We start from the raw sequence: 22,300 nt of genomic DNA on the forward strand, positions 1-22,300 counted from the left end.
TAAAAAATAGTTTTGTGAATTTGGGTATGAGCTTCTTTATTCTTTTATACAACTTTTGCTATTTTATCTTTTTTTTTCCTGTTATTCCGAAAACATTCTGGAACTAAGTGACTAAAGCATATACTTAAGCTGCCTGGCCTCTTTTTTTTTTTTCTTTTTTTTTTTTTTGTTTTTAAATTGTTTTATTCCTCTTGAGGCTCTTTGTGTATTTAAAAAAAAAAATTAAAATAAAATAAAATAAAAACCAAAAATGCAACTCCCTCCCCCCCACCCTAAAACTCTTAAAATCTTAAATATGAAACTAGTGTTTTGCTTTCTCATTAAAATACAGAAAAATGTCTGATACAATACTATGTCGTACAAATGCAGTTGAGTGTTTAGGCCCCGAGCAGGCCTGAAACAGTCCCTGAAGTTTTGAGTATTATTAGTTATTCATTATTACTGTCACAATTTGGAAAATGTTGTTTATACTCAAATCTATGGAACACAACTTTACACAGCTATTTGAAAAAAGAACAAAATTTCCTTTTGTACAATACTCTTGCTGTACACAGACTTTATGTCGTATTGTTTAAGTGCTGGGGAGGGGATAAAGTTTAAAAAAAAAAAAAATAAAAAAAAAGACGCTCCGAAAAAAAGTTTTTAAAAAATAGCATTGGGTCCTGAAACTTCAACGGGATTCTCAAGGCCTAAGAAACAAATGAAGAAAGGGGCCTGGGTGGGGGGGAGAAGCTACATCACCCACACACATCTTGTAAAATGGAATTAAGAGAGGGGGAGCAGGGGCTTTGTCTGCTGAGGAGCCTTGGGCTGCTCCCGGGCTTGGCTCCATCCTGTCGTCCCAAGGGTGGCTCCTGCCAGGCACCCACCGGCCATCCCCAGCGCTGGGGCCACTGCAGGGCCACAGGGGAATGGGAAACTCATCCAAACCCCACAGCTGGGGACAGGGCTCATCCCTGGCTGTGCCCTTCTCTCTGAGGAGCCCAGCACTGTTTGGGAACTCGGCCCTGCCGGGGGAGCCCGGCCTTGGGGCTGCAGGGGTGGCAAAGGCAGGGTGGAAGTGCCGAGGAACTCATCTTGCACAGCTGTGCCTGGGCTCTGCTGAGACTTGCTTTGAGAAAAAGGTAGATGGCAAGGCCTTCCCTGTCCTCCCCAAAGATTATTTCAGGGACATTCTCAGGGTGGGGGGTTGGCAAGGAATCGAGGAGAAAACAATTCAACATATATTCAAAATGTGGAAGTGCTAAAGACACTAAAACCTCACCTAACCCCCCCCCCAAAGAAAACAGTGCATCTCAGCACAATTAGAAAAAAACAAAAGTCCATGCTCCCCTCTCACACCCCAGGGCTTGCAGGCCCCCGGAGCAGGCGGACAATGGCACTGGGAGAAGCTGGAGCGGGTGGAGAGGGGTGAGCGTGTTCCCTGTAACGTGACACCTGGCCAAGGCTCAGGGCCTTTGGGTTGTCTATTGCTTGGAGCCTGGATTCCAGTTTCCTATGTTCATTCAACTGACCCAAAAACTTCTCATGGACTAGTCTACCTTAACCAAAAAAAAAAAAAAAAAGGAAAAACAAAAAACAAACAAACAAAAAACCAAAAAACCCCAATAGAAAATGAAGCTTATATTTCTTTGTTTTAGTCAAACATGCTCACTTTTTTCTTTTTTTTTTTTTTTTTTTTTTGGTCGAAACTTTAAAAAATTGTTTGTTTTTTCTTTTTAAAAAAGACAAAACGTGAGGTTTGGTAAACCTTACGCATAGAGACTATACTGGTTTGAGTGGAAAAAAAACAAAAACAAAAACCAACAAATGAAAAAAAAAAAACAAACAAACGCAAGTGTAAACCTTAGTCATTTCAGAAGGGATGATTCTACTGGCTGTGAATTTTTACCACCACAGTCACGGGAGGCTTGAAATAAGCCATAGCTTTCCACAAGGTCACGCCAACAAAGTCAAGGGGGCCAAGAATTGGTGGGCAACGTTCTCTGTCTTCTCTCCTAAACCAATAGCAGCTGTTGGCTGTGATGTCTTATGCAGATGTTGCAAGAACATTTTGTTTCTTTTTCTTTTCATTTTTTTCCTTTTTTTTTTTTTTGTGTGCGTGTGTTAAATTGTCTAAAAGGGAGGATATGAAACACTTTGGTTTGCTTTTTCCTCCTCTCCCCCACCTTATTGCACTCTGGATTCTAGTAAATTATAGGCTGCTATGCCCTCACCCTCTGTCCTGCCAGGTGTTTACAGACTGACCCAGATGTGCTGGGGGAGTGGAAGATGAGGGGGACATTTTCCCCTCCCCATAATATCCAGATTCAATAAACAAAGCTGGAAAGGGCCCAAAAAGCTCAGAGAAGTTTTCTGCTTTTATCTAAAAGTGACTACAGACAGCCAAGAGACTGCGAGTTGAGCCAGTCCGAGCAGCCAGCACAGCCTCTGGCTCAATGTATATTTTGCTTTGTCTTTGGCCAAGCTTTGCTTTAACATTTCTCTAGTTGACTTTTGATGGAAGGACGGGGTGGTAAAAATCCCTTAACTTTAATTTAGCTTCTACTTTTATACATTTAATTACTTACAATAAAAGAAAAAAAATGCCTAATCTTTCACTAACCATCTTATTGTTCTCATGAATTCAAGAGGTAGCAAAGGTAACAAGTCTGTCCACACAGACTCGCTCTTTAGTGAGGGAGGAAAGCTAAAAACATACACACACACAAAAAATAAAATAAAAAATAATAAAAAAGTACCTATGGAACTTGTAGCAAGTCCAGCCTACATCAAACCCCCTCCCCACCCACCCACCCTAGAATTAACCTCAGACCTTCCAGTTCAAACATTCACATAAACGTTACAATGGTTTTTCCTTTAATAAAACAAGTACCTCTAAGCAAAGAATATTCATACGAAACTACTAGAAAAGTAAAGACGACCCCCTGCTCACTGAAAGAAATTCCCAGGGCATACAGTCCCTGTTCAGTCATGGGTAAGGCAAAAGAGGTTTTTGTGTTTTGTGGAGAAGGTGGCACGTGGTTACATGTGCCAAGGATAAAGATCAAAAGCAAAAGAGGGAGGGATGGTGAAGGAGGCTTCACCATTTAAGTTAAATACTTGGGCTGGTGCAGCCCTGGGGAGCTTCTCTCCCCACCAGCCCAGCCCAGGGCACGAGGGGTGGGCTCTATCTCTGCTACGGCTTTCCCACAGCCTCTGAAGGGGCTGCCAACCCTGTGAGATGGTCCACAGACACAGCTTCTGCACTGCTGAATGCAATGCTATGTTATTTCACAGCTACTTAGGCCACTGAAAAGGTGTATTTTCTTTTTAATGGCAAGAAATACCCCTACTGAGTTTGGTTTTAAGAGAGGAGGTGAGGTGACAGTAACACAAAGGAAAGAGGCAGGGAGGGGGGAGCCATCAGAGGCTGAAAGTTCCCCAAGGTCCCCCTACCTGCTCCAGATAATTATCATGGCAATGAAGTGGAAGTGTGCAAAAAGAAGTGGCATTTCTTGCCAGATCATCAGGATTTGGAGGGAGACTTGGACTAAATGCATCAGCTTGGCTGTGGACCTTTCTTTTTTTAAAAAAAGGAAAAAAAGGAACTTTTTTTTTTTAAATGTTAAAGCTACATTTGTTTAGGCCTCCCATGACTGAACAGAGTATGGGGAGCTGCCCCCTTTTTTGTCTGGTATTTTTTTTTCTTTTTTTCTTTTTTTTTTCTTTTAAGCAGCAAGTCTACAGAAAGGTAAATCACTGCGGATGGGCTCGAAGCTCATTCTGGAGTCTTTGGCTTATGTGGGAGAGGTATGCATTCGCAGGTGGCTGATCAGATTGCGCTGCTGGGTGAATTTCCCACCACACAGTTGACATTCGTAAGGTTTTTCTCCTGAGTGGACACGCATATGCTCTGTTAGTCGGTACTGCCGGGTAAAGCGCATCCCACATTCCTCGCAGGCAAAGGGCTTGAGCCCCAAGTGGCTGCGCATGTGCCGTGTCATGGTGCCCCGCTGCGTGAACATCTTGCCGCAGATGTTGCAAGGGAAGGGCCGCGTCAGCCAGTGAGTCTTCTCGTGCTGCCGCAGCGTGGCTGGATCCTTGTAGCTTTTCTCACACACTGAGCACTTGAAGGGCCGGGACTCCGCAGCGTAGGATTGATTGGGGTTGGACAAATCCTCGGCTTCATCCTTGCTGCCGTATGTGCCTTCCTCCTTGATGTAAAGGTCTTCCTCGGTGTGCGTTTCCACGTGGGCGTTGAGCTGCTCCGAGCTGGGGAAGCCTTTGCCGCAGGGGATGCAGACGTACAGGTTGTCACCGTAGGCCACTGGCTCGAACCCCCCCTGCCGGTAGACGTAGTTGGCACTGGTGTGGCCGCCGCTCTCGCTCTCGCTCTGGCCGCTGTCGTCACTGTTCTCCTTACCATTTTCCACCTCCTCCTTACAGGGGTAGGGCAGGTCTGCGCCGTAGGCCCCGGCCAGACTCCTCTCCACAGACTTGGACAAGGGCCCCAGCAGGATACCGTTGGGCAGCCCTTCGCCCTCGTCCCTGTCTTTGCTCCCCTCCTTCCGGTCAAAGGCGTTGTCTTTCTTGATCCACTCCTTCTTGCGGGACGAGTGCCGGAGGCCCTTGCGCTGGCTGCCCTCGGTCAGGGCGTGGTGGCACTCCTCGCTCAGATCCATCTCCATGGGGTCGCTGCTGTCCGCCATGCTGTGGGGGGCTCCGACCCCCGACTCGTCGAACGATGAGGCACTGTTGGCTGCAGGGGCTGAGGCAGATTGGGGAGAGCCGTGCTGGCTTTCGCTGTGCTGCGTGTCATCGTGGGAGGCTGCAACAGGGAGCGATGGGCTTTTCTTGGACAGGTCGAGGCCGAGCTCCTGGTCACCGGTGCTCCCGTTCGCGCTGCCGCCCCCACCGCCGTTCTTGCTGGCTCCCCTGCTTAAGGAGTGACAGTTCTCTTGGTTGGAGCTGCTGATGAAGACCTCGTCATCAGAGAGCTTTCCCTTTGACAGCTCCTTTGAGTGCGAGCCCTTCAACCCCTCGTTTGACCCTGAATAGCGAGCTTGGATGACTGAAGCAGTGGAAAGTCTTTGACTCCTGGCAGATCTCCCAACACCAAGGCCACCGGCCTTGCCAGCAAAGGACTTGCCGTTCCGCTTCAGCTTCTTTCTGCAGAGAGCTGCCAGGTCGTGCAGTTGGAGGTAGCTTGCTGCGGTGAGGAGAGCGTTAAAGTTCTGTTCACCAGGCTGGTCAGTCGTTAAGAGCTTACCAGTATAAATAAAGTCCAAGATCTGCCGGAACACGGTGGGGTTCACCATGTCCGTGTCTAAGTTTATCAGGTTGTCATGCAGGACAAGGGATTTGAAATACATGCTGCTGGCTGCCAGGATGTTCTTATGGGCACGAAACAGGGCATTTTCTACCACAATGATCACATCACAGAGGAAACCTTTGGCTCGTTGCTGGTTCAGCTGCAGTAGCAGTTGTTTGGCATGATTTGGCAGTTCCATCTCCACCTTCTCTTCCTCTCACCTTCACCTTACCACCTGCAAAACAGGAGGATGAGAGGTGTGAACCTGCTCTTTCCACTCAAACAGGTTACATTTAATAAACTGGTTTAACATGGTGCAGTCTGTGTTAGGCTTGACTCTGACTAAGGAGATCTGAGTACAGTGAGCCCTGCAAGCTGTGATCCTGCTTGGAGTACAGACAGAAGTATCTCTCGTGCTAAGACTTGATTCAAGTCTTTCAAAAATCAGATTTGTAATTATCTATTTACAAAAGCAATGGTTGCTGGCTGGAGCTACTATTCAAAAGGCACCAGCATGAAAGCAATGGTTAGGAATGGGAGAAAGCTGATCCCTCTCCTGACACAGTTTTGAAGGGAGGATGAGGAGCGAGAAAAAGAGGAAGAGAAAAGAAACATCTACTTCACTGTCATTTGCATATCTGAGCATGTAAAATAATTAGCATAAGCTGCAGCTTCTCTGCTTTAACATGTAGTTTGTTTCTTGGCTCTTACACGTTGAAAACTTATAACACCCAGCTGGGATTGAGAAAAATGACATGTAGCAACTAAATCCATTGAAGATGGAATTAATCACACGGAGGTGTGAATGGGAAGCCTCCTTAAGAGTATGAAAAGCTGCTTTAAAAACCACCCCCCTGGCAATGTCCATATCCCAATCCATTGACATGAAGGGCTAGAATCAACCCTCAACTGGCTGAAATTCAGGATGCTGAGCTAGCTAAGTGCCACCAAATGTCTTCACAATCTGACAGTTTTCTTAAGCTGATTTTGTTCTTTCTTTAGTTTTGAAGGAATTTTTTAAAACTGAAAACATCATATCTCACAGTCTTTCTACCCTGAAATACTGGAAAGAGAGGAAAATAGTGGTTGCCTTCATGTATGTATTCCACAAACAGTAGTCATGTTGCATTTTAGGTTAGATGTTTATATTGGCTTTTCCAGTAGTATGGACTGTAGGAAACACCTTGCTTGAGGCATATCAGAACCAACTGCAATTGTACATTTGGGAGATATCACAAAACCTAAATGCCAGAATTTAAATCTGGGTCTGCATTCAGGGATCCAAGACCAATTTAAGATTCTTTTTTTCTTGATTTTTTTTTTGTTTGCAAGTGCCAACTGCTTCTTGTAATGGACATTTATCTGTTAAAGTTGGTTCAAAATTGTTTCTGAGGTTCAAATGTAGGAATTAAATACCAAACATACAATAGCCACATTTAGCCTTCCACTTCCTTCCCTTCCCAATTCATCATATTATTTGAAGCATTTCTCTACTGAAGAAGGAGGAGGTCATAAGTACAGAGAAATGAAGAGCTTAAATTTTCTCATAAAATCATCATCAGTTAATGTTTTTATTGTCTGTGAGACCCATTAACACATTCTGTCCAATCAGAGTTCAAATGATGAAGCATCAGACTGCATTATCTTCCCTTGTGCCAAGCATATATACACAAGAAGAAGAAAGAGTGATGCTGTCAGTGTTAAAAACTACTTCCTTCAAACCTGATTCTTACTAACTGATGATAAAAATAAAGATTTCATTATCAGAAAGGTGGTAAATTTACATCATCCTTTTCTGCGCAATAAAAAGATTTTGCCTTATGAAAAAAGCTATCAAAAAGTAAACAAATGCGATTTTTCCTCCAGTGTTGTTGCCTGACTACCCTGATATTTTTACAAACAGATCTGCCAAGCAGGTGCCTCCCTTTTTTCTCAGGACAGGGCTCTTCCCTTGGTTTGCTGGTCAGCCTGGTACTTGCTGATGCTTTTGGTAGAATTTTGTGGCTCTTGAGTGCAGCTGCACCGAATTCAGCATCCACACAGATCCCTCTGGCTCGTCCCCCTGACCCATGGCTACAGAGGCTGCTCTGCTTTCCTGCTCTATATTGTTTCAGCAACAGATGGGAACCCAAGAGGACCTTGGTGGATTCACCACTGTGCCTTTGTGACACAACTGGTGTTCCCAGAGGTCACTGGCTTTAGCAAGGGTGGCAGCCAAAAGCAGGAAATCCCGGCTTGCCGTGGTGCTTGTCTCCACCTATAGTGTTTCTGTCCTAGAAAGTCACCCTGCAGCATCACAAAAACGTGACAGGACAGGGATTACTGACACTGAGCACTGCTGAGCACTTTAAAAACAAGTTTTGATGTAATTAGTTACATCAGAGCTGCAGCACGCAGGCAGCGTGGCTGGGTCTGGTGGCTTGCTTCCAGAATTGCTGATTAAGAGGAAGAAGCAACAACAGAGGCACCAAATACCCACTTTTATCTAACCAGGCCAGTAAAAGCCCTTAACTCCTGGGTCACTGAGATACATGGATAGGGAAGGACAGGCTTGCAACAAAACACAGCATTCTCTCTATATAAATGCATCCTGCTCAGGATAGGCAGAGACAGCCTGGTGCTGTACTCTTTCACTACAAACATAACGGGGCTTTTTCATGCATGTAACACACAAAATCCCTGGATATGATTTTTAAGTGTTCCATAAAGGACAAACATGGGAAAGGGAGGGATGGGAAAGGAAGGGAAACAGCACAGCCAATATTTTTTGCCTAAACAAGCTAATAAAATATAAAATTTAAAAAAGGAGTATGTTACTCAAGTAAAAGTGATCTTATTTCCCATTCATGTGGCACTTGAAGCAGAGGCCTAGAAATCTCTGTATATGAGTTGTCTAAGCCTTTGCAAAGAGTCAAGGCCCACTGCAGCTACTAATGCAAAATATTTTTAGAGTTGTACTTTTTTTTTCTTGTTCTTTCTTTCTGCCTTAAATGATATTGAAACCAGGTAATGAGCCTGCAGGGAAAGCCCTGGAATCAGGTAGAATTGTAATTCTGCTTTTTACTGACCTTCATGAGGAAGATAATGTTATTATTAAGCTTCAGTATGTTCTGCAGCATAAAAATTAGCATAGTACAACTTGTTTAAATTACCTCTATTTATCTCACATGTCAAATCTTACAGAACTATTCATGTTCAGTAGGACATAGGTAAGAGATAGCTTATTACCTTTAGTAGATTTTAAAAGCAGTGGTCAGGTGTGAGCACTGTAACACTGCTTATCAAATTTGAATTGGTTAGCTGAAGGGTAACATGGGTTTAGCAACCCCAACAAAATGAATGCAATGAAACAAGGCAGCAAAGCCTTCAGCCAAGCTTAGAGCACCATGTTTGAATTTCTGTCAGAACTGCCCCCCAGGACAGCAATATGGCTCAGGGAACACTCCTTTGACTGACATCCCTTTGCTGACAAAAGCTTGAGAGCAACCTGCCTTGTGCATCTTGTGCAGTCCTGAACAAAACCAAATCATTCCAGATATTTTCCAGAGCTGACCATTCACAAACCCTTCCTTAGCACTGATGCATTTCAGAGGTGGAGGAAGAGAGGTGTGTTGGGAAAGGTGTTAGCAAAAGACAAGCAGGCATTATTCCTTAACTTATGGCATTCCCAGGATCTCACTTCTAGCTGAAAGCATGGGACCAAGGACAACTCCGAGGTTAAATCCCATATAAAAGTTGGCAGATCTAACCAAACAAATGGCAGGTGCAGCCCTTACAAAGGCCTTGCTATCCATGAGTTTGCAGAGACTGTCTCTTAACAAACCCTTACCTTTGAATAACATCACCACAACCCCCAAAGTGCTGAAAAATCACAGTGGGTTTATGTTTCTTCTATCTCAATATCATTTTTAATAACCCTTCCTTTCCTGTTTCCTGCAAAAAGACAGATAAGACATACTCCCAGCTAAGAGGAGCCCTGGCTCACAAAAGGTTTAGATGCATTTCTAGTAAATAAACCAAACCCCAGACCTCAAGAATACATAGATGATCTCACTGGGGCCCCAGTTTTTAATCACTGAATGTGGTGTGCAAAATTTCACTCCTTTGCATTTAAAACATGATCACAGAAGGCTCTGGACAAAGAGCATCAGTGATGGTCTTTTCCCACATTCAGGTTGATTCCTTGGCATTCAAGACACAGTTTTCAGAGCAGTGAACCTGCTCAGATACTGCCGTGCAAGGAGGGAGTGAAGCAAGACTGAGGCTCTCCACTGCCTCCACCATATCCACGACACTGAGACACAGCACATGCAAAGACATGAGAGATACAGGGCACAAATCACAGAATGCAGTGATGCTGCAAGCAGATGCCACACAGCAAACAAAGCTTCGCAAGCTGAGCACCGGCAGTGTCTTCCTAAGCAATGCTGCCCCAGGAGCTGGGTGCCTGCCTGCTGCTGTGCCCAGCCTGGGGCACTCTGGCACCCTGAGGGCAGGAAGGGTGTGCAGAACACACAGGCTGCTCCAGGAGCTGTGCTGCTCTCACTACACAGCGGGGAAAATTTAAATTTCTCTCAATTTCCACAAAGATTCTGGACATCACAGAAAATTAATTTGCTAAAGTAGAGGAGAAGAGAAATCACTTCACCCCTTTAAACAGTATAAAATCTACATATTCACTACAGATTTGATTCTCTTTAATATCACTAAATCTCCTCCTAAAAGTAATTGCTGAATGAATGGTAAATGTGTTATCTTAGCAACTTCTGGCAGGAGATGATATTTGATTTCATCTCTGAGTTATAGATTGCAGCACATGAATATTGTTTACCTTTTAAGCAGCAACACCAGTGAAGCAAAGAATCAATCAAAAACAGATCTAAGGAACCACTCATTTCACGTAGAGGATTTGTGGATGGATGAGAAGGCTAGACACCGAGCACCTGAGCAGTGAACTAACAGTACTGCAGATAAAAACCAACAAACAGATTAGATGTGATATAGCAAATGAGATGCTGTTAAAGCGTCAGCCTACTGTGCATGTTATAACAGACCTAGGACGAGGTAGTGGCCTGCTTCCTTAGTTCTCCACCTTCCCAAGCAGTTGTGCTGCACTGAGCAGACACTGCAGTGGTGAGCATGGGGAAGAACAAGACAGAATTAAATCCACTGTTTCCTACATTGCTCTCTCCCACCAGTTTCTGACATTAAAAATGCTGTGTCCAGCTGCTCCTGGAACTGAGTGAAACTGAAACCAATGACTTCTGCACCCTTCAGTTCCGGATGAACCAACTTCTTTTGAGCACTTGACAACCCCACTGGAAAGAGTTTTCCTGTTCCTCACTGGCCCATCTGATCTTCCTCTCCCACATCCCAACAGAACCTATTTCCAGGACTGTCCCGAGGTATCAGTGAAGTGGGTGGTTCATGGCCGCTAACCTGCCCCCCAGGAGCTGCAGCTGGCAGGTCATTAGCCCATGACTTTTAAAGGTATTCACATTCCAGAACGGCAGAAGCACAGGGAGTAATGCTTGGAACTGTGTTAGCCCAAATGTGTCCCTATCCCCAGCCCCTGCGAGCAGACAGACAACAGAATTCAGAAGCAGAAGCAAGAACATGCATTTTCATCATTGGCAGTGGAGCAGCAAAAGTTCTGTGAACTGGGCTTAAGCAGAAAACAGGATGCAGCACCCTTGTTTTTCTCACACAAATATTTTGAACTTCAAAATAGCTTAGACCAACATGTCAAGTGACCCGGGGACACGGCTGCAGAGCCAGGGAGGGGAGAGAAAGCAACATGCAGGACAGAGCAGGATGTGCAGCTGATTTTGCAGGTGTGAACATGGAAAGGAGAAGGAAAATGGAGGCTAATTTTGCAGAGGATGCCACATCACCAAACTTAAAGTGGCCCTGCTTTAGTTCATTACATTGCAATTAGTGCCAGGCAGAACTGCCCTCCCGGCTCCCTGAGGCGGCTCCCGCAGATCCAGCTTTGCTCGTGGGCACAAGCACCTGTTTGGTACCTCTGTGCGGCAACATTTGGTACGTGGGCAATACCTGCTCAACTGCTACCAGCTCCTGGCCCAAAAAGGAGAGAAGAAGAAGAGTCAGACGATTTCCCAGTCCCTTCTCTCATGTTCTAGAATAACAAGGAGAGCCTGACGTGGCTAAGCCTTTCTCTACTGCATGGCAAACTTCCCAGGGAAGGGGGGTCTCCATGGGTGGAAAGGGTAGGGGCCCTGCGTGCATGAAAGCACTAACATTAGGAGAGCAAAGTGATTTCCAGTCAGTGCAAGGCTGCAGCAAAGCAGGAACACCTTGCTACACAAGCTGAGACTACAAGCAGTAGAATGCAGATTAACCACTTGGTTGCCGCTTACCATGCCAGGTACATTGGGCTAAAGGCACCTCCATCCAGTGCTGCCCGACGTGCCAGGTACATCCCATGATGTTCCATTGAAATCACAACAGGCCATCAATAGAACGTGGCTGCACGGATGCAGAATGGAGAACCAGCAGGGACGCTGTTAAATGCAATTAAAAAACTGCAATCAAAATTGAAACGTACATTTTAAAACGGCCACCTGCCTTAAATATGTAACTACCAGAACAACCTCCCCTCCACCCATCTCCCCACAACTGCTGAACTGCAACGGCAGCAGAGCAGGAGGACTCTGCAAGTTTCTTTTTGACTCTGGCCGCCTCCACTCAGGACTCCCAATGTCACTGAGCTTCAGGGGGACCAGTCCATATGTATCCAAACCCAGCAGATTCCAGGATGTCTGCACCAGCTTCATTATGCCCAGAAATTCAGGCAACTAAATATCATCACCATTTAGAAATGCCTCTATGACAGGAATAGCCTGGTGCCAGAGCTTCGTGGTCTCATTCCCACACAGTACAGGCAACGGAAGAAACTCTTAAATGCTGATCCTCTGTGTTGTCCCCATTTCCCTGTGCCCCTTCCCAAGCCTAGAGATGGTATGGCATTGAGCCAGGCTGGATACTTTGGTGCAAGATGGGAGAAGAAGATACTGTATACCCTCTCCTATGTATAATCATAATTATTCACTGATAATTTAATCTACGTTCTTAGAGACTGGAGATCAAGTTGATTCCTGGTGAACTGCAGCTTGTACCAGAGTCGCAAAACTTAAGATCTAAAATTCCACCCTCCCATGCCCAAAGGAAAAAGCAACATCATCTTTTCCACATCAGGGAAAGGCACATCTCACAGACACCCTAAGTTTGACAAGCTGATTGTATCTTCTGCAGTGTGTATCCTCCTTCCCACAGACTTCCCGTAATCAGCTCCAGCAGGATTATCATGGAGGGCAGTCTGAGGGTAGATGCTAAGCACAGGTCCCTCTCTACAAGTGTTGAAACTGCTCCAGTGAAACCCATCAAACAAAACCCCCAAAAAACAGTACAGAAAAAAGCCTGCAGCCTGGCAGGGATTTAACATAGGTTTTTAGACCCTCAGAGTGAAGTAAAACATCTGCATAGCTCTTTTCACATTGACGGCTGCCTGTCTCCAGCTGTGCTGCCAAAGACAGAAATCTTACATTTAGAAAGTGAGAAGAATATTGATTATCAACCTTAAAAGATAAAAGGCCAAATGAAAAAGACCTACAATAATTAATGTAGTTGGATGAGAGAGAACATAAAGGAGGACTCTGGCCTGGGAAACAGAAACTGTCCTCATGAAAAGGACACTGAATATAAGAGAGGTCATTCTTCCTGGACATCTGCTGGGCTGGGCTCAGCTCAGGCCCAGGTCAGTGTTCCCACCATTCCCACCTGCATACTTATCCCCACAATTCTATAACTAAATCCCTGTCACACTGAACTAACAGGTCTTTTGTATTCAGATCACCCTGTTTTGACTGCTATAGACTGAAGATTTTCAAATCTTGTCAATACAATGAAGAAGTGAAATGTAAGCAACTGTTTGCTTACTGACCTGGGCTGTGCTGAGCCAAGAGCATTTGCTGAACTAGTCTGAACAGCCAGTGCCAGCATGAACAGGCCAACCCACATTTAACTACCCTGCAGCTTTAAGCATAATGGGCCAGAGCCCCAGGGATTCGGAGCTCCCCCTCCCCAGAAGATCACACTCTGCACTGCATAGGAGCAACATGCTTCTGGCTGCATCTGCCAGCATCACAACTGCAAAACCCTCAGCAATACCAGCAGTACCCAGTTTAACAAAGGCCAAATGCTGCATAAAGGTACATCTTGAATAGCAGCTCAAATGCAGATTTTTTTGCTTCTGTGAAGCAAGAGCTCTTCTCCATAGTTGTATTTCCCCTCTAGGGCAGAGATTAGCAGAGAACTGCTTAAACCAAAGGTGTTTCCTACTGTTAGAACATCCCACTGCAGTCAGAAATGAAGCTTCCTGCCAATTCCTAAACAGAGCACTTGTATATTAATTTATTTTCACCGCTGACATGAAGGAGCCTAAGATTACCCAAACCTCTAGTGGGAGGAGAAGAGGAGAGGCACGGACATTGCAGATCTTGTCAGGCAGAGCCAGGCACTAAAAATTCCTGCATATCTGCAGAGCACAGTTGATCTCAGGAACACGGCAGTGGCACAAAACAAATAAAAGCTTCAGAAGCTTGTGACCAGCTAATGACCAGCAACAGCCACTGGGCTCTTCTGCAGTCCTGCAACAACCCAGAAAGCTCCGTTTCAGTTGTACCTGCACTGCAAGTAGTAAAGGCAGCTCCACTGTCTGATGCTAATCTATTTTATTTATTTATTTACTCCTTATTGCACTAGAATACCCATAGATTGAGTGCAGCAGCTCAGCCCACACAGAAGGAGGGATCTCTTCCACCCATCCACCAGTTAAGACCCCTTTGGTATGCAAACTTTCTGCTTCCCAGCTACCTTTGAGCCTTGATGTACAGAATTGTCCCTTTACAATGCAAGAACTTAGGACATGACTAAAGGATTGTTGCTACCTCCCAGATAATCCTAGAGAGCGTTAGGCTTGGGCCCTGTCCTTCAGTAGGGTAGGGCAGTTGGCACAGGGTGGCAGCCTCACACTGAGCATTGCTCTGGGGGCACACACAGCACAGAGAGGAGGAGGAATGTCCAATGACCCTTCTCCAGCCCACACTGTCCTACAGCACCCTCGGGGTTGCAGCACTTTAGGGCTCTGAGTCACCACAGGTACAAGCTGATAGCAGGTTGTGAAATGCAGTGGTACTGGAGCAAATGCACGACCCTTTCCACTGTCCCTGCAGCTGGGCAGGGATCTCCAGGACAGGGATGAGGCAGGAGCTGGGACCATCCACTGTGACTCAGGCTCCTTAGTTACATGAATTGTTAGAGCAAGGGTTTGATAAAGATCCTCTTATTTTTATTTCTTGTGTGGACTCAGCAAACTTTTCTGCAGAGAGAAGCAATCTGCACAGGAGCACCTGCATCCAGAGTACTGCTAATACCACCAGCTTGCAGGAGTTAACACTGAGGGGTGCAGGGTAGTAACCATCTTGGACCAAAATGGCATCTCTCTCACCATATGCCTGGCTCCCATCCTGCCAGCTTTATCCTGCAGCCCTCACAACAGTGGTGCAGAGCTGCACATACTCGGGTGTGTTTGGCCAGCCCTCCCTGCCAGAGAGCTTCTCAGGGGACTACAGCCCCAGGCACATTATGAAAGGCAGCCCAGCAAGGTCATGGGGTGTTGAAAACTTTGCTACAGTCCAAAGCACAGGATCTTCCTCCTTCCCTTCCCTACACACTGTTCTTGTCAAGGTCAAGGATTTTCTGGCAGTTCTCAAAACACACAAATTATAGGCTTTTGTCATGAATTAAGACTTGAAACATCTCTTCATTTTAAAGAAGTGGAAGGGGAGGAGCAAGACAGAGGGTAAGGTACTTTGGGCCAAGATTTGGTTTTGAAAAGGGGATTGGAAGCCTATGTATGTGCTTTACCCTGTAATCTGAAAGCTCCTCAGGACAGGACCCCTAGAAGCATTTTACACTGAACCATGTACACATCCCAGAGCAAGAGAACCGGCAGCTCCCTGCATCCGTTCCAGTCTGCTCAGCTTCTCCTAAATCAACACTGCCAGAAGGCAAGACAGCACTATAACAAATTAGCACCACTCACAATTTGTTGGAGTTGCTGTTCCATTGTTTGTTTATTTAAAACACGCGCAAGAACACACACACAAACCTCCCGAGCCTGCTCTCTGCTGCCATCCCCCAAACTCCAGATCTGCAGTCTCAGAGAGGCGAGCAAAGGCTGTGGATTAAACCCATGCAGAGCAACAGCCAGTGCACTGGGACTCTGCTTGGGTTTTGCTCTTTCACTATAAGCAAAACAAAAGAATGCCCACACTGTGCCAGCCTGGAACATCACGGTGTCAAAATCCTTATTTCAGCACCTGACTAGGGATGTGTTGCTAAGAAAAAGAAAGAGCCCCAGGCTTGAAAGGACCCAGCGCTAATAAAACTCTTAGTGCTAATGCTATTTATGAACATCCAAGGGATAATCTGCACCCCTTATCAGCCCACAAGATTATAAGATCTTTAAAATAGAAAACATGTCTTACTTCATAAAGCACTGTAAGAGTTTACAAAGCACAATATTAGTGGTAATAAATAATTGTCAGAGTCGGGCACAGAGGCAGCTGTAAAACCTGAGGCACCATCGCCATTCCCATTTCATCCTGAGCCCTGGGCAGTAACACTGGACACTGACTGGCTGTGCTGACTTGGTCCACACAGGCACCAATCTGTTTTTATTTTAAGAGATCATCTGGGAAATGTGCTATGCTTACACTCACACTGGAGAAATTAATGTTTTATCACGAGGTGATCACGATGAGGGTGATTTTAAAGAGCTGTAGTAGATTCTTATCCTTCCACCAAACACAGTTTAATTTGCCAGCATGTGTCAGTGTGCCAGCAGTGATTCCTTCACAGAGCATTTCTATCTGTAGGCACTTATCAGACACAGGGAACCCTTCACCAGAGCACCTGCTCACCAGTTACATCACACAGCACACAGAGACACCTCTTTAATTTCTCTTGGCAATAAGCTCTGGGCTGCTGCAGACATAGTTTAGAGGACAGTAAAGTCAGCATCATCCACTCAAACCCTTACATGCTTTCATTCAGTTATTTCTTTCATTTTAGAGGGTTTTTTTTCTGGTTTAAAAACTCTCTAAATGTTTGCATTTCTGGCTGCTGTATCATGTGCTGACAGATAACAGTGTCATCCAAAGCATCTCTGCTCACCTGGGTTGATCATGGCTTTGGTTTCTGGACAGGTGAACAGTTACCTCCACCAGTCTAAAAACAGTAAAGGAAACTACAAGATTTTATACTCAGATTGAGACCTTTGCATGGAATTCTGTTAGTGCCAAAACATTTACAATGTTATTCTTCAGATAGCCCATGATTTATCAGATGTTTAAATACTCAAGCTTAACTATTTAAAAAACTACTCACTTTACATTTGTCACCTAAGGAAATTACAAGGAAATTTGTGCATTTTTTTCCTGTCAGGAAAAAAAAAAGCCTCAAAGAGCAAAGCAGAATGCACAACCCTCCTTCTTTCAGCATTATTAAAACCATCTCATTGGTAATTATTCTTCTCAAGATGGGTGTGGGGGAGTGAAAATCTGGAGCAGATTCTATTTTTAGAAGATAACCTTGGGAAAAACAGGAGGTACCAGAGAAACAGGCATGAGGGGTGAAGTTGTGACAGTACTGAAACCAGCAGGAGACACAGGTGTACCAGGTGTCTGTGCCAGAGAGCTCTGAGAACACAAATGTGGCCACACCTCCTGCGAGATTTAGGCTTGGCTGGCAGGTTTCAGAGGCATTCAGAATTCACAGAGACAATTCACATATTTAAAAGCTTGAGCAAGAGTTAAAAAAAAACAAAAAACAAACAAAACCAACAAAACAACAAACCCACACTAAAAGGTTATTTTAAAAGTTTGCTGGATCACTTCCCACAGAGCTCTCCCCTCTCAGAAAGGAAAGCGGTTAAAGAAAAAAAAAAAACAACAAAAAACCAAACAGAACCAAAACATAAAACCCAAAACAGCCAGAGAGGCTGAAACCTCTCTAACACAGATGAAATAACATGGCAGTTTTATAGCTACATAAATAGGATCAGCATCTGGCCCAAGGAGTAATACATATACAAACTACTGCTAGCAGCCACAACAAACCTTGATAACACTCCTTGGAGTGGAAGGAAAAAGTAAAATTCTTCCATCCTTACCACTTCCAGCAGAGCCCTCTCATATGACAGCACCAAGAGACACCCAGGGGATGCAGAAAATACGTTCAGTGTTTGGACTAAAGCCTCCCTCTTGGCACGGTGCATTCCCAAACACCTGTACCCAGTACCCAGCTGCTTCCAGCCCCTGCCCCGTGGCTGCTCATTATTCAGCCACATGCAGTTCTGTCACAGAGAGGGACTCCATAAATTGTGGCATTGTTATGCCACAGTGCAGGTGCTTGAAAACACAGATCCTGAGGCTCATCAGCCACATCAGACAGAGGGATGTTCTGATGCTATCCAGCTTTCTCTGACCACCACATCAGCCCATCCAGGGTTAATCTAGTCCTTTCTCCGGGCAGTTTCTTGGCAGGGACCTCACTCAAAGAGTATATTTTAACAGCAGGAAAACCACCTTAAAATCCCAAACCAAACAAGTCAACTCTTGTAAAGAACCTGAATAAGTGGCATCCTTCTTATCCCAAGATATCCTCCATCACAGATGCTGACAAGGCTTTCACACACCTTTTTTCTCTGTTACCTCATGTAAGAAGCCCGACAATAATCCCAAATCCCCAGACCCTTCCAGGAGCAGACACAGACCCATCCCACACAATCAAAGTCTTATAACAGGGTATGTAATGTAAAAGCTCGTTTAATCTTGTGCAGGCAAGAAATAGCAGGGACCTGCCCGTAGAAAAATTAAAAAGTATATAGTAATTCATCAAATTGATTTAATAGAGCCAGCTGCAAGTGCAAAAGCTGACTCCAGCAGAGACAGTCCCAGTAGTGTGCATTTGCTTACAAATAGGCAAGGGGCTTTGGCACAGCCACTGAATCCTTTGGAAAAGGTGGTTTTGACGTGTTGGAAAAGGACTTGGATTTTTCAGCTGCTCCCTAAGCAGGAGGCAATTCAGAGAACACACCCAGGACCTGCAGCAGACACCACTTTAAAATTTGTCTTCATTATGTTCTAATTTTCTCACAATTTTCTATTATTTGCAACAGCCAGAAAAAAAAGCACAGATGAATTTTTTCATGTTTCTAAAAACAGAGGAAAGGTCAGGAAAGCACCATTACACATCATTTGTTCTTTCTCTAGCAGTAGTCAGAGTCAAGAGCCCTGGCCCAGGCTCTACTACTCACATTTTCCCTGTTATTCTTGAGCCAACAACCCAAATATAGATGTCAGGTTTGGTGGGTTTCAAAACCAAAGGTGTGCTAGAAGGGGGATTATTGTGGGGTTTTTTAAAGACAGTTATTCATAACAAATAGTGAAATTGCTGAGAAAATAAATTCAGGTTTGCCATCTTGCAAATGTAACTTCTTTCCCCCAGATCCTACTAGATCAGTGAGAGACAGGCAAAGCTTCAGACAGGACTAATACCTGTTTGTGCTGAAACTTGCTGAGGTGCCCAAAAATGACCGATGAATTTGGGTCTTTCAGTGGGATGAATGGCAGAGTAGAAATTCTTAGTCATACAAGCTTTCTTCATAATTCGTATGATTTCTTCCCTCTATGATACGTATTTTTTATTATTTGTGTAAAACTTTCATTATAAAAGACAAAAGTATGGTTATTAGAGGATATGTAAAGTACATCAGAACAACAGAAAGGAGTTGCAACTCTGACCACCTCTCACGTGAAAGACTGGTTGGTTACTGCAATCCACTTTTTCTTTAACTTAATTTTATTTTCCTGGGAAGCGTGAGAAGGCTTTTTTTTCATTTGGTTTTTAATTGATCATATTATTTAAAGAATTTAGTGAGGAATCTAAAAATCTGTGAAAGGGTTTGTTGGAGGGGGATTAGAAAGAGAAGAGTCCTGTAAAAACAACCCCAACTGCTCCAGTCACAGGGTTTGTTCCTGTGCTGCACACAGAACCACAGAATCATTTAGGCTGGAGAAGACCTTTAGGATGGAGTCCAGCCATCAACCCAGCACTGCCCAGTCCACCACTAAACCATGTCCCCAGGTGCCACATCTACACGTCCTTTGAATACCTCCAGGGATGGCCATTCCACCCCTTCCTTGGGCAGCCTGTTCCAATGCTTGATTGACCCTTTCCACCAAGAATTTTCCCTAACTTCCCCAACCTACACCTTCCCTGGAGCAACCTGAGGCCATTTCCTCTTGTTCTAGTGCTTGTTACTCCAGAGAAGAGGCCGACCCCCCTTGGCTACAGCCTCCTTTCAACCTTGTTGACCCTCACACAGTCAGCCCATCGATCCAGCCTGTCCAGAGCCCTCTGCAGAGCCTTCCTGCCCTCCAGCAGATCAACACTCCCACCCAACCTGATGCCATCTGTCACCTTACTGAGGGTGCCCTCGATGCCCCTGCCCAGATCTCTGATAAAGACACACACACTGAGGCCTTCTTGCCCCCCCACGAGGGAAACAAATCCAAAAGATCTGGCATAAAAGGCCTGGAAGACACTGCTCTCAGACACATAGTGGGGAGGTGCTGGGAAGCAAAGCAGTGGCTGAAATTAGATGGAAATAACAACAACATTCACAGAAGTTCCCCTTGGATACATGTCAGCATGTGGGAATGATGGATTAAGACTAAGTATTTGCATTTCCCAGTCAGATGCCAAGATAGCAGAGCTGGCACACTAAAGTGTTGTGGTGTTCCTTGAAGGGAGTCTCCTGCCACCAACACTGCCTGTGTGCAGAGCTCTTCTGCTTGCAGGTATCTCTCTCTCTAATAATGTAGGTGTTTTGAATTTTTTTAAATGTGATCTAGGTTAGTGCTTATAAAAGTAAAGCATTAACAACTACAGCATAGCACGGGCAGCTAGGCAAGCTCTTCTGGCAGATCCCTGCCAACACAATCAACCCCAAATTAACTTGTGCTGTGCTCCCACCCACACACAGCAAGCAGGTAGTGCCATGGTGCCAACTGCTTCAGTCAGCATGTAAGAGCAGAGTGCCATGTTATTACCTCCTCTTCTAAAGGCCACAGTAGAGCATTTTGATCTCTACATTCAGCAGACACCTGAACTATTACAGCATGGGCTGAATCCTCAGGCAGACATGGCTTTTAAAATAAGATGTAGCACTTCTGCATCGTTGCCCTCCACAACAGATTTCAGTGCTTTCATGCTGCTCTTTTTTAAGGCCAGCACTGACACTGCCAATGATACATTATTTCCCATTATTTTCCCAGCTGGAAAAAAAGTCCCCAAACAAACCACAGAGAAATAGAGCCACCATTACAAAGGATGAGGCATCATGATCTGTTTTTGGGCATCCAAGTCAGGGCCACAACCAAAAGGGTCAGGTCTTGCCCTCTTCCTGCATCAGCCCTGTTCTGGCTCAGCCTCTTCAGGGGCAGCACAACAGAGCAGGCGGCAAAGCACAGCCAAGGATCGGGAACACTCTCCAGCAAAGCTGGCTGTAAAGCCAAATCCCCAGTGTCAGAGGTCACAGCAGCAACGGAGGATTGTGCTTCAACCTCCAAAACATCCTCCAGTATCCAGGGAGGCTGCTGGCAATAGGTGGAAGATGGTGGTAAGACAGAGGAACAATGAGGAAAAAGTTCTCGGAATTGTTTCTGGCACTGCATGGTGCACACCCAGTGAGGAGGTGGAGCAGAGCACCACTGGGACCAGGAGGAGGCTTCTCTCCCACAGAGGGACAAACAGAAGGGAATGTTTCTGCCTGCATTTCGGCCTGAAATTCTCTTCTCCAGCACCCCAGTTTCCACAGTCAGCATAGATCAATGCCTAACTACACAAGATACTTCCACTTTGTAATGATCTTCATTTCTACATGTTTAATTGTTGTTGACTTCCTCACTTGGAACTTTGTAACAGCCCAGCAAGAATGACAGTTTAGAGGTTCTCCCAAAAGTCCCCCAAATGCATCAGGAACTGGAATCTGCTGCAGGGCTGTGGTACGTTGTCTCAGCAGATTCAGTGGGTAACGAGGTCTTCTGAAACAAAGTGTAATAAGTGTTTCTGCCTGGACTTGCCAAAAGACCTTAATGCAAACAGAACTGCAGGGAAATTAGGGTGGACTCTAGTGGCTGCCTCCCCCTCGGGGTTTTGGTTTTTTTGTTGTTTTTTTTTTTTCTTCAATCCTGATGAAATGCATTACAGTTGCATTTAAACTGAGGTTGTGATTTAAATTTTCCAAAGCAGGCAGGGCAGGTTTGAAAGCCTGATATATCAGAGTGTGTGTGTGCTTCCTGAAGAACCAGGGTAGTTGCAGAGCCTTCCCCAAAGGGTGCCTGGTTGGTCCCCTCACCCCTTGGCATGTTTTGCTGTCACACAGGCCACTGGAATCCTGGCAAGTCGAGCAGACTCGCTCCTTAGAGCCTAGCAGCCTCACATTCAAACATGCCAGTACTTTCCTTGAAGGTATTTACAGTTTACTTTTTAGTGCTACTTTTAAGTTCAAAGGGTCTAGTAAAGCCCCATTAAGCCATTTACATCAAACTGGTTAGTTAATTATCCTGTTGCAGGCTTTAAATTAGCAATTTATAACCCCTTCCCTGGAGATGCCAGTATTTGGAAACAACTCAGCCAGGACATTTTGCAGGGTGCAGTTAAGGAACAAAAAAAGCCCCCTAAACCATACCACTACCACCCCCCCCAAAAAAAAAGAAAACAAAACCAAAAAAACCCCAAACCAAAAAAACCCACCCAAACAACCCAGAATAAATCTCTTCAGTTTTTTATTGGAAATCTGTTAACTCTGGGAGAATCTAGTAGGGACAGGGGTGGGAGAGAGCCCACCATCACCAG

General features: G+C 45.1%; 1 protein-coding gene across 1 annotated transcript in view; it reads right to left on the reverse strand.

The window, feature by feature from the left end:
• Positions 1 to 3,708: 3,708 nt before the first annotated feature.
• Positions 3,709 to 22,300, reverse strand: part of HIC2 (HIC ZBTB transcriptional repressor 2) — a 31,274-nt gene continuing 12,682 nt past the window's right edge. Inside the window, exons 2-3 of the mRNA XM_018076455.2 lie at positions 11,674 to 11,817; positions 3,709 to 5,528 (exon numbers count right to left, since the gene is read on the reverse strand). Of these exons, the coding sequence (XP_017931944.2) occupies positions 3,780 to 5,492 (1,713 nt within the window). The 5' untranslated portion in view covers positions 5,493 to 5,528; positions 11,674 to 11,817 and the 3' untranslated portion in view covers positions 3,709 to 3,779. The remainder of the gene's footprint in view (positions 5,529 to 11,673; positions 11,818 to 22,300) is intronic.

The sequence above is a fragment of the Manacus vitellinus genome, unplaced genomic scaffold, assembly GCF_001715985.3.
Source record: "Manacus vitellinus isolate BGI_N305 unplaced genomic scaffold, ASM171598v3 scaffold_31_pilon, whole genome shotgun sequence".
Taxonomy (NCBI): domain Eukaryota; kingdom Metazoa; phylum Chordata; class Aves; order Passeriformes; family Pipridae; genus Manacus; species Manacus vitellinus.